The 12,763-nt window shown below is 41.7% G+C and overlaps 1 protein-coding gene across 4 annotated transcripts in view; it reads left to right on the forward strand.

Annotated features, from left to right (window-relative positions):
• DISC1 (DISC1 scaffold protein) overlaps positions 1-12,763 on the forward strand; it is a 346,483-nt gene that overhangs the window by 268,360 nt on the left and 65,360 nt on the right. For all 4 annotated transcript variants that reach the window (XR_008662318.1, XM_055308948.1, XM_055308944.1 and 1 more), the window contains one exon: positions 5,283-5,343. Coding sequence is in view for 3 of the 4 variants with exons in the window: in XM_055308948.1 (XP_055164923.1) it covers positions 5,283-5,343 (61 nt within the window). In the remaining variant the exon portion in view is untranslated. The remainder of the gene's footprint in view (positions 1-5,282; positions 5,344-12,763) is intronic.

Consider the following 12,763-nt stretch of genomic DNA (forward strand, 5'->3'; position numbering starts at 1 on the left):
GGGATTGAGCACTGCATCGGCTCCTGTGAAGAGCCTGTTTCTCCCTCTGCCTATGTCTCTGCCTCTCCGCCCCCCCCCCCCTCCGTCTGTCTCTGTGTCTCTCATGGTTAAATAAATAAATCTTAAAAAAAAAAAATCTGATGACTTATTTTTGTAAAGTGAGGCCAAACCTCATGTTACTAGAATTACTATGTTATTGGCAAATTCTTCTGAGAAAATGGCAAATGTTAGACAAACTTTGTGATTCGTGCTAAACTGATGGAGTCCCTTTGGTTTCCATTTTCAAATTTGAGGTGGTATTGTCCTGATCTCATGATGCTGTCCTTACACATCAAAAAGGTGGTAGGGCTGAAGTTCTCCGTATCACTGCTTCTTTCAATCTGATAGTGAGTCTGCCTGGATGTCGCTCATTTCCTGTACTAGTATCCTGACAAATATTGCTGTCCTTTTATGATGCAAACAAAGGATAAAATGCATTAAAACCAAGTTAGGCCTGTTTTCTACTTAACATTCCTTTACCTTCCTTGTGTATGCTTAAAAGGATATTGCTGAAAAAAAAAAAAAGGATATTGCTGGGCAACTTGGTAGTGTTTTTTCATCAGACTCGGGGGCATTTGTGGATTATCAGTTATTATGAAGATTTATGGAAAATGTTGCTGTGCACTCCAGGGAGACATCCATGTTAGAGTCTCACCCCATAGCTATCTCTGTATCCCTTGAAGCCATGTCTCTTTTAGATTTAAATAGTGTCTCATATGGTGCCTGGTATGAAGTAGAACCCGGGTTAAATTCCCATAATGTTGATTTGTGTTTGTACCACACACTCTGCTAAATGTTTTCACAGATTTACTGCATTTAATTATCAATCAGTTTTTGCTTAATTGGATTCATGAAATTAATTATATGAATTCCATTCTGATAATATTGCCCAACTCTGAATATCAGATTCCCTCAGCAAATGGAGAGGAGGAGAAATATTTCTGCATTTTTCATTAGGAGGCCTGCTGACCTGGAGTATTCAGCTTCCTTCAGCACTACCCTTGGTTCTCAGAAGCTTGCCTCAATACCACTACCATTCTTCTAGTGTTCACTCTAAGAACAGATTAGGAAAAAAGGAAACAGAGGCACGATGAGAAGAGAAGAAAAGATGAGCTCTGTTCTCACTGCATCTTGAGCATTTTTTTTCTTTAGAGAGGGGGAGGGAGAATCTTAAGCAGGCTCTATGCCCAGCATGGAGCCCAATGTGGGACTCGATCTTGCCACCCTGAGATCATGACCTGAATGAGAATCAAGAGTCAGACCTCTACCAACTGAGCTGCCCAGGCACCCCAACTTGGGCATATTATTTAGGAAGATAAAAACTTAAATTCCCTGTCTATGGTCCTGGCCTTTCTGGAAGGTTGTGTGTCAACCTAGTGCATATGCATGCAAGGCATTTTAGGCTGCCTGGCTGGGAGATGGGTCAAGATCCAATGAAGGCGGGATTTCAGTGTGACATCCTTGTCACATGGCAGCCTCTAGGCAAGTGGAAAAGCACATGAAACTGCCTACGCTCCTGTTTGGGTCCAGCAATGTTACTAACTGGAGACTTGGATGCTTAGATGAGCCAAGTATGTAGTGATTTCTGAACAAAATCATTAATATGGAATATATCTGGATTAATTTTAACATAAGAGTGTGGCTTTCTTATCCTCAAGGGAGGTGCTGTGCATTTTTTCCCCTTTGGATGAAAGATGCTATCACAATATAACCATAGTTACATATGATCACTAAGAGCTTCTTAAATTACTCTCACTTCCTAAGTGATATCATCTAGTCTCACTGCTTCACCTGCCAATATCTTCCAAATGGCCATCTGCATGCCAGACCTTTTCTTGACTCATATATCCAACTTTGTCCTTGACATCCCCACCGGATGGCTCATAAGCTCAAAGTTATCAGATCCCAAATTGGACTCTTTTTGAGTTTCTCAACTGCTTTTATTTTTATCTTTTTCCAGTGTATTGAGGTATAATTGACAAATAAAATTGTAAGGTATTTAAAGTAAACAACATGGGGATCCGTGGGTGGCACAGCGGTTTGGCACCTGCCTTTGGCCCAGGGCGCGATCCTGGAGACCCGGGATCGAATCCCACGTCGGGCTCCCGGTGCATGGAGCCTGCTTCTTCCTCTGCCTATGTCTCTGCCTCTCTCTCTCTGTGTGTGACTATCATAAATAAATAAAAATTAAAAAAAAATTAAAGTAAACAACATGATGATTTGATACATATGTGTGTTGTGAAAGAACCCCTTCCCTCTTCATCTAGCTAATGAAAACATCCATCACCACTTGTATTTACCTTTTTTTTTTTTTTTTGGTAAGAACATGTAAGTTCTACTCTCATAGCAAATTTCAGTCTAAGACTGAACTCTTGCTCATCTCCCCAAACTGATTTCACCTGTGAAACCTTCCCATCTCCATTGACAGCAATGCTGTTTTCCAGTGGCTCAGAGTGAAAACCTTGCAGTCATTCTTGATGGGTCTCTTTTTCACACACCTGAATTCAATCCATCAGGAACTCCTGCCATATCTATCTTTAAATTATATCCAAAATCTGCCTCTTATCACCCACTCCTGCAACACCATGGTCTCAGTCTCCCTTACCTCGTCCTGGATGATCACTCTAACTTTCCCGTCTCTCGACTTCTCTTGTGCCTTCCTAGACTCTATCTCAACATAGCAGCCATGAGCCAGATTGTCACCTTTCTTCTCCAGTGTTTTCCCATTTCACTCAGAGCACTCAAAATCCTGACATGGCTTTCCAGGAGCCATAGCTATATAACAAATCATGCCAAAACCTAATGACTTACAGTCATTTATTGTGTGTGCAAATTCTGTGTGTCAGACATTTAGACCTGGAGCAACAGAGGTGGGTTGTCTCTGTTTCATGATGTCTGGGTCCCTCAGACTCTATGGCTCAGATCATCTGAAAGCTTGCTTACTCACATATCTGGCTGTTGGCTGAAAGCTTCTCCTGGGCCTTCGGCCAGAACACCTATGCATGGCTTCTCCATGTGGCTTGGGCTTCCTCACAACCTGGTGACTGAGTTGCCAGTAGAAAGAGGTGGGCAGAAGCTGGACCCTAGCCTCAGAGGTTAAAGAGCATCCTTCCTGTCATTCTCTATTGGTTGTAATGTCATAGCCTGTTCAGACTGAAGAGGAGAGAAATCGATTTCAGTGCTTGATGGAGAACAGCCAAGTTCTGGAATAGGGTGTGGGGCTGGGAATATTACTGTGGCTATGTTATGGAAACACAGCTTGCCACAATGGCCTGCATGGTTGGAGCTGAGCTATTTCTCTGCCTTCATCTCTTTTCCCAGACAAAATCTGCTCTAGATGTTGCTGGAGAAGTCAGGTGTGCTCCTGTCCTAGGACCTTTAGACAGGTTGGTCCTTCCACCTGCGCTGATCTTCCCAGTATGGCTGCTCATGTGCTCCCCCCCACCTCTTCATACTTTTACTCAAATGTCACCTTCCTAATGATGCCTGACCACTCTGCAGCCCCATTCTGATACCCTTCTTTCTCTTGCTTTGTAGTATTAACTTCTAGTTTTCTGTGAAACTCTTATGTTTATTCTTTATTACCTGCCCTTACCAGAATGAAGCATTATATAGGCAGGAATCTTTATTGCTTCTGTTCACAGGTTTATTCCAAGGGCTTAGAACAGTGTGTGGCACATAAACATGTGTAGAATGTGAAAAAGAGTATTTCCAGTTGGGACATTCTAAATTTGTAGTACTTGCTCCAGATGAACTAGTGAACAGATTTCTGCTTCATGGATTCTTACCACCGCACCTTAGTCTCCGTGCTAGCATAGTACTTACCACACAGTAGGTGCTAAAAATAAATATTTATTTGGAGAAAAAAAAAAAAAAAACCTCAACACACCTTAAGTTGTAAATGAGGTTGGCATAAATCAAAAAGATAAAGAAACCAACTTAAATAATTGCTTTCACTGGGTACATTTCTATTTTTATCTATTATGAACTCATGTATCAGAACTTTTGTTTGAATTTCTATGTAAATATTTGGTTTCTTTATGAGGAATTTTGAGATACTTTTTCCAGTTACAAACGTACCCCGTGTCCCATACCCTAATTCACACATGTTGACAAAATCGGGTCATGAGTGTCCTCTAGGCTCAGGCTCAGGGCAGAGTCAGGCAGTACGGATTCTGCTTTCCACACATCCCAACTTTAGAGTGTCAATGCATGATTTGCCTTTGAGAATATAGGTTGGAATAAAAACACTAATAAACTCCACAATAGCAATAATAATGGTCATGATAGGAATGGCAGCAACATCACTAATTACAGCTACCATCTGATGGGGACTTCTCTGCTGCCACCTGCTCTTCTGGGTGCTTCATATTCACATCTCCATCAGTGATCACCTTGAGAGCATGGCACTTTCTTTCCCCAGAGAAGGAAACAGAGGCTGTCTGGGCTTGCCCAGAGTGCACCGAATCTCTCTCTCTTTTTTAGTACACAAATGTTTACTTACATAGTAAAACAGGATGAGTCCCTCCCCCCTTTTATTCCCTTTATTTTTTAAAAAAAGTGATGATGGTAAATCAATGTTTGGTTTTTTTTTTTAACCCACTGAGAGGTCAGAAATAAAAATTTTCTTCACTCACAAAAGACCAAATCTCTTTTTATTAGTTAAATGCCTCTTTAATCCATTGGGGCACAACAATCATCTATTCCTCCAACATTTGATAATTACGAGGCTCTGAGTTTATCTCAAGGGGCCTCTGACATCCCAGCTTTGGAAGCTGAGCCATTTATGTCAAATACTGTCAGGATCACATTTCCCTGTGTGTCTAGTGAAAGGGTCCGCAGTCCCATGCCACTACTGGTGAAGTTTTTCTGGTTCATCCACAGGATGAGAGTTGTTTCCCACTCTGGTCTTTTTTTCCATCCTCTGCAACCAAGCTCTTGACTACCAGGGGGGAATGGTGGGAGGCAGAGAGCACAGCAGCTTCCATACCATCCACCAAATGAGCTGCCTTTGAAAACACAGCACAAGGACACTCTATCTCTAGTAGAGACCCTGGAGGCCTCAGAGCCTTTCCAGCACATCTCTCCAGACAGCCATCTCAGTGGATTTAAGGGCTTTCCAAACCTAGGATGTTATCATTACTATTGGCCTGACTGAGAGTTTTAGGATTTTAGTTGGGCACTTCTGGGTTTTGTTCAATCTTTGAGCACAAGTGCATCAACTTCGGATTTTTGTTTTGCAGAAATGAATGTGAAGGAGAATACTATGAAGTACATGGAAGTGCTTGAGGACAAGCTGCGTAGGTAAGGATGAGAATTTCTTCATTAAGACTCCATGGTGCACCTGGATTCCTAACTGTAACAGAATTTAGTGAAAGCAAAGAAAAAGCCTAGCCAATTTCTGTAATAAGTTAACAGAAAAACACAGAGAAAGGAGTCCTTTGAATTCTGTAACAGGATTCAAGCAGGTACCATATAAACAACCCCCAGTCCTTTTCTCCTCTTTATAAAAGGTAAATAGATTAGGTTGTTTAAAAATGTCTGGGGGAGATCACAAGTTAGCTTTCATGTTCCATAGGAAGAATCTTCTTTGCCATGTTAAATTCCGAATTCATGCCTTGGTCTGTTTTCTACTTTTTTTCTTTTTAATGTCTGAAGTGGGTCTTATGTATTTTGACCCAGCTTATACATGTTTTGGAACAATATTTAAAAATGCACATCTTAGGTTCTGTTTTGAATCCTGATTCAAAACCAGCGTGAAAATTTGTGGTTGCCTTTTTTTTTTTTTAACCCAATTAGGAATTCAGTTTGAGAAACATTACGGATGTTGCAGCATGTCAAGATGTTTCTCATTTTTGTGGATGTGTACTCATGAAAATAAATCCCAGCCACCAGGATCTGTTCCTAATTAAGGAAACAAGTATGAGAATGTAATGTGTACTTTCTTCCCTGGGAGTCATTTAGCTTTATGGACTTTTTTTGCTACTATTTTGGAATTGTTAAATAACTCTTTAAATAGGCTATGTCTTAAACCCTTGTCAACTGAGATAATGCCATTGGCTAAAATATTGTCCCTTAAGAGACACTGAGAGGAGCTGCCTTGCTGAGTTCTGCTCTGCGGGGCAAGGAAGGTACTATGGGATTTCTTCTATGCCTCGAGAAGCAAGTTCTTCTAATATTGACTGATATTTATCTATTTCTAGTGCCCCAGACACAGGGAGGAACTATGACAAAGATGGTCAGGAGAGACTGTGGGGTAAGGAGGGCATGCAGGTATGAGCATCCTCATGGGAAATGTCTCCCCTCCTTAGAAAGTAGGATACTTGTCTGGGTCAGGTACTCTGCTCTGAGTCCAGCTTCACCTTCTCCTGTCTGTGCCTGGGGAAGTTTTCAGCATATTCCTGTTGATCTTATCCAGCTCCTGTTTTTCAGCCATAAGCATGACACACACCATAGGTTCCACTAGGTTACTGGCTGGCAGCTTGGAGTCGTATGAGCTTGGGCACTGGTGGAGAGATGCATGCCCATTTAGAATGCAGCTCTACAGCTTATCCAACTACCAACCTCCAGTAAATATTCACTGTCATCTTTAGCTGTCAAGCTGAAGGAGGGATACCTGCCTTCTAGAGTCAGGGTGTGGATTTTATTAAACAGCAGAGATAAAGTCCACACCTCATGGGCAGTCAGCAAACATTAGTTCCCTTCATTTCCTGCTGCTTCTGATCTTTGCTCTCCTTTTCATCAGAACTGAGTGAACAGGGATGCCCAGAACTCATCCTTTTCCCTCAAAACCAGCTCTCCCTGCTGTGTATCCAGCCCAGAGAATAGCCCATCACCTGCCTGGAGGGTTCCTTTTGCCTGGCTCCCTGTGTGGCCCCATGGACCTATGCTCACTCCCTGGGCCCTCAACTCCTGCTCCAAGTCACCGAGTCCGACCAGGCTGGCCTCTTTTGTGTCCTCAAACCCTCCCACCTTCCGCTGCTTGTCTGCATCTATCTTTTCTTACTGAGCAACCATCATAGCTACTTTTTATGTTTTTCTGTCTCATGTTACCCTTCTCATTCCACTCTCCAGGTGGTCTTGAGTGAGCATCTTAAAATACAAATGTGGTCATCCCCATCATCCTAAGGATAAAGCTCAAAGATCTTACTGTAGCTCCTCAAACTCTTCCATATGGCCTCTGTGTGTCCTTCAGCATCATTCATCATCATCCTGCCACCGTCCTACTACTTGTACTGGTTCTCTTATGTTTCCTAATGGTACTGTGTGTTTTTTCCTGTGGAGAAACTAATTTAGATAGGGAAATGTTCAAGGGATGCCATCCATAGAAGTATTAGATTGAGCCATGTGAAATTACTGATATTAGATCACAATGACCTAGAAAAATGGCAGTTTAAATAAGGTTTGGCCCAATATTTAGGGATTTGAAGTCATCTTCAGGAGGGTCAGATGCTCTGGCCTGAGACAGGCCAATGTCCTCCCTGTGGCATGCTGGCATATCGGAACACTCACTCTTGCCATTCCCTTTGCATGCACCACTGTGGCTGCTCCCAGCTCCACCCTCAATGGCCATATGTCTTTTCATCCTTCATGCTTTAGGTATCCCCTCTTTGAAGCCTTCTGTGACTCCCCATCACTGAGAAACATGCTTGCCCTGAATTCTTTTCACTTTCAAAATTCTTTGTGACAGGTATTGCAGATCACATTTGTCTTGTTCAGTGTGTATCTTGTGATTTGATGGTGCTAAACAGTGTAAGGGTATCCAACAAATAGTGAGTAAATAGTTGAGTGAATGTAACAAACTTCTAGATCCCTCCCCCCGCCTAGTCCCATCTTCCATCAGCTTCTGCCTCCCTCCTTGCCCCTCCGGCCATGGGGCTGTATGACTCACATACATTCGTCACTTAGGATCTGTCAACAGCCTCACATGACTAGAGCGGCAGCTGACCCATCCTACGGCCTACTTCCTCAGGGCTTTTCCTTTGCTATTGGAAGCTGTAAGGGACCTGGTACAGATGGTTTGAACTGGTGTGCTAGAAACACTGGAATAGAAGGGAAAGCAGTGGGCAGTAGGCAGAGTAGCAGAGGCTATGTGTACCACAAGGTGTGTGCAGGGAGTTTTACTGCCGCCTCAGATCAGGAGGCCAGACTGGATGCCATGAGAAGTGTGGAAATGGTCAACCTCTCCCTCCCACGACAGAACTGTCCTCCCCCCTGGGCCCAAGGAGCAAAGGTTGCATGATCCCATCACAGTCCCAGTTCTTTGCACGAGTGGAATGGTTTGCCTCACAGCGGCTGCTCAATTAATACTGCAGGATATTGACCAAAGCAAGGAGATAGATGCTAATGGGAGTCTTTGTTACTTGTTACCACCATCTGTAGCCTCTCTTGGTCTTCCAGGAATTTTGAAAGGAAGTGGCTGAGAACTGAAAAGATTGCTCATTTCCCCCTTTGAATGTATGGAGGACACAATTTACAATCAGTGCTACAGTGAGATTTGGATCTGGCCAGTCATGATTTGGCAGATAAATCTCAATGACAACAATAACTTTGTTACTGTGTCAGTGACACTGAGTCAGATTGGTGGGCTCAGCATCCTACTCTCTATCAAGAAAGTCAAGTGAATTAGTGGGTTAGGAAGTGTCCAATTCTGTTAGCAATTCAAAGGGATACCTGCACCAAGTGTGAAAATATTCAGTGGGAGCTTTTAGTATATTTTTTATTTTTTTATTATTATTTTTTTAATAAAATATTTTTTTTATTGGTGTTCAATTTACCAACATACAGAATAACACCCAGTGCTCATCCCATCAAGTGTCTCCCTCAGTCAATCGGAGAAGGACAAACAGTGTATGTTCTCATTCATTTGGGGAATATGAATAATAGTGAAAGGGAATATAAGGGAAGGGAGAAGAAATGTGTGGGAAATATCAGAAAGGGAGACGGAACATAAAGACTCCTAACTCTGGGAAACGAACTAGGGGTGGTGGAAGGGGAGGAGGGCGGGGGGTGGGGGTGAGTGGGTGACGGGCTTTTAGTATATATATTTTTTTAATTTTTATTTTTTATTTATTTATGATAGTCAGAGAGAGAGAGAGAGAGAGAGAGAGAGAGAGAGGCAGAGACACAGGCAGAGGGGGAAGTAGGCTACATGCACCGGGAGCCTGACATGGGATTCGATCCGGGTCTCCAGGATCGCGCCCTGGGCCAAAGGCAGGCGCTAAACCGCTGCGCCACCCAGGGATCCCTAGTATATTTTTAAATGAAGATTTGCCATGTAACAATCTGAGTTATATATATATATATATATATATATATATATATATATATATATATAAAAAGAAGAAGAAGAAAAGAAATTCCCTTCTGAATTTGAATGCTTATAGAAATTCACAAAGTTTTTTTCCCCAAAAACTTGTTTTTTGATCATGGTTTTATTTTCTATCCAACTACATTAAAGTTGCAAAATATTTGATGCACTTAAATCTTATGTTATCTTACATACTCAGGATACCTATTCAGTCAAGTGTAATTGTCAATAGATAAATGTAAAATCATGTATTTGTAAATTATACCCGTAAACTTATTTCATATAATATACATGAGAATATAGACATATATATAAATATACACATATATGTACACATACACACATATAAACACACAAAATTACAATAGAAAAATAGACATTCATAGTTATTCTATTTATTTTGAAAACTGTCTTTTAGCAATAGTGCATGGACCAGAAGTCTATGGATCAGAAGGAGGTCACCCTCTCTCCTTTAATTTCTAACCTCACCAACAGGGAGTGGCTTAGGCACAAGGAGAACATGGCTTACCATTTCTCTATGTCAGCAAAAGGCAGAGATACATCAACACACCTTGTTCTCCAGAAGAAAATGAACTGATAAAAAAAAAAAAATCAGAGTTATAAGTTAGATACATGTGTGTTCCTGTTTCCCCTTCCGCAAAGGAGAGATACTACTTGGGGATTTTTCCTTGCTCCCTTGTTTCAGGGATGTTCCTCCTTCCTTTCTCTTAGCTGGAGAGGCAGGAGGGTGGCTGTCATGGGCATCACATGGCCATGCCATGGACCCAGGCCCTTACTGCCTTCCTCTCTGTCCCCGCTGCTACTGCCTCTGACCTGGGAGCCCTCACTCCCTAGCCTCTGCGTGCACATTCATCCTCAGGGCTCAGCATAATATGCCTTATCTATAAAGCCTTTATGGCCTTCTGCTTCCTTCTTGGTACCCAGAGTGGGGGCCACTTACAGCAATTTGTTGAAATGGTTTCTATCTGATTCTATTAGACTATGAGATCCTAGAGAATGGATTCCATGCCTTAGTTGCTTTGTATTCCAAGTGGCTAGTGTGCTGTTTGGCATGTGGTCAACAGTCAGTAAAATTATATTTACTGCAAGAATGAAAATGGCTAAATAGCAATTGTATCTTGATGCTCTATTTTCAACTGTTATCTTCAAAAAGTTAAGGCATCCTAAGAAGATATAATGCCCCAGAAATCCATTTGTCTTGCCGTCCAATATTAATGGTATAGAATACAAGAGAACAACAACAAATCTACTCTTAAAGAGCTTTCCCCACTTATTATTACTCTCTCAGATTTATTGTCTCTAGAGGTTAAGAGGTATGTGATATTTTGGTTTGGCTGATTTTCCTTTATGATAAAACCTTGCTTTAATTTCCATTGTCTCCCTTATTATATATTCCCTAGTAGCTATCTTTCCCAAAGACTCAACAGAAATACTCAAAAGTTCTATCGACAGGTTACATATTTTATTGGCCATATGTTATATCTTATATCTCTAAGCACAGTGCAGGAGAAATTCATTATTGTTCAATGGCTAACTCATGTCCCTGGGTAGCATGCATCAAACCCTCTACCCTATGGCTAAGGAGTAGTGGTTCCATTTAACCTTGTGGAATCTCTTGTATGCATGACTGATGGGAAACTGTCTCTTCTAGCTTCTTGCAGTTCTATTGCTACCTTTTTTTTTTCTGCAGTTGAATATGAAAACTTTGTTAAGTACAGCTCACTGGATTATAGATTACTTTGTTTCCTTGTGCTCTTCTGTGTTTAAGTGGTTTTATTTCCCCTTTGGAGTATGTATCATGCTTTTGTAATCAGAAAACAGAAAAATCATTAAATTTTTTTTCCAATGTAGAAATTGTTAGATATTTCTTAGAGGCCCTTCTTAGCTTTAGAAAGGATTATTAAAAAAAGAAAGGATTATCCAACATACATCAGTTTCATTTGAAATTTAGAGACTAACATATTTTTCAAAAGGTGATTTGCTTCTTCTTATTCTTTTTTTTTTTTAATAATGATTAGTTTCTAATTATCTCGAAATTTCAATACAAACAGCTTGATGGGAAGTGGTGGCTGGATGAACTCACTCTGCTAATGAACACCCAGAGGTAACCAGCAGAGATGAGCAGAGAGGGAAAGGTCCTGGTAGCTTCCTACCTGGATCTCCTACTACCTCTCAGCTTGCCTGTGTGGATGGTTCTGCTTTCACATCGGAAGTCAGTAGAAACTGAGAGTCAGATGACTAGAGTTTGGAGTAGGCATCTGGCAAAATTGTATTGACCTTCTGTGTAAGACAGCACAGTGCAGGAGACCAAGCAGTGTCCCTGCACTCAAAAGGCATGGGAGGGTAAGAGACAGTGCCTCTGGAGGGTAAGGGACAGTGCCTCAGAGACCAAGGCACCCTCACCCAATGCTCCCGGAGCCCATCAGTCACGCCCAAAAACAAGTGTCATGACTGACTGCTCACAATCCAGCGAGGATGGGAATCACAGCTGAAGATGTGCTCTCTGGGGCACTTGTTTCACATACAAGAGTCCCCCTGGGTGTGGGAAGAACCTTTTAGAGTTCTATTTTACGTTTTCAGTTTACCCACTTAAATTTTGTCTCTGAAAAGTGGTCTTGTTCTTGAAATGTTTTATATGTATGCAGTGCTACATTATACAAGTTTTGAAACAAATACTACGGCGCATGCTGGTGATTTCATTACTGATGAGTTGACATATAATAAAAAGTAGCAGAGATAGTGCCAAAGATAGTATTCCTTTATTTATTTTTCTAATACTGAACCAGATACTGCATTTAGCATACACCCACCCCATCCATCCACAAAGGAAAAAGGGAGTTAATGCTGAGAGACGCTCAGGCTTCACAAAGACGATGAAAGAAGCAAGGCATGGAGAGTGAAGAAGCAGGGTTAGAACGTGCGGAGGCATGGGAATCTGAAATGTGATGGCAGTATTGGGGACTCGAGGCGAGAATTCATGAGCCTTATTCAGGTGTCTGGCCCTTAGCAGCATAATAGCTGAAAGCCGAAGAGTCTGCTTATCCTAGGAGCGTATTGCAAACCTGACCTGGCAATGCTAGCGTTCATGGCAGGCATGGAGGCTGCTCACCCTGAACAATGAATGGAATTCTTTGAGGTCTCACGTATAATGCCCTTTATGCCAAATTATGCAAGGTAATTTCGAAGTTCCTGTACACCTGGAACAATCCATTTTCAATCCATATTGAACTGATTTCAAAAGCTGTTGAGGGAAATGAACGTAAGAAATGGCAGCCAGTAGATAAGCAACTGGCTGCCATGGGAACCCCTTCCCCCCTCTTGTACAAAGAAAAGGAAAGCAGACCCACGTGGACACCTCCATTTGTTTTTTCATACTTTCTTGTTCCGTTGCTG

This window comes from Nyctereutes procyonoides, unplaced genomic scaffold (assembly GCF_905146905.1).
Source record: "Nyctereutes procyonoides isolate TBG_1078 unplaced genomic scaffold, NYPRO_anot_genome, whole genome shotgun sequence".
Classification (NCBI taxonomy): domain Eukaryota; kingdom Metazoa; phylum Chordata; class Mammalia; order Carnivora; family Canidae; genus Nyctereutes; species Nyctereutes procyonoides.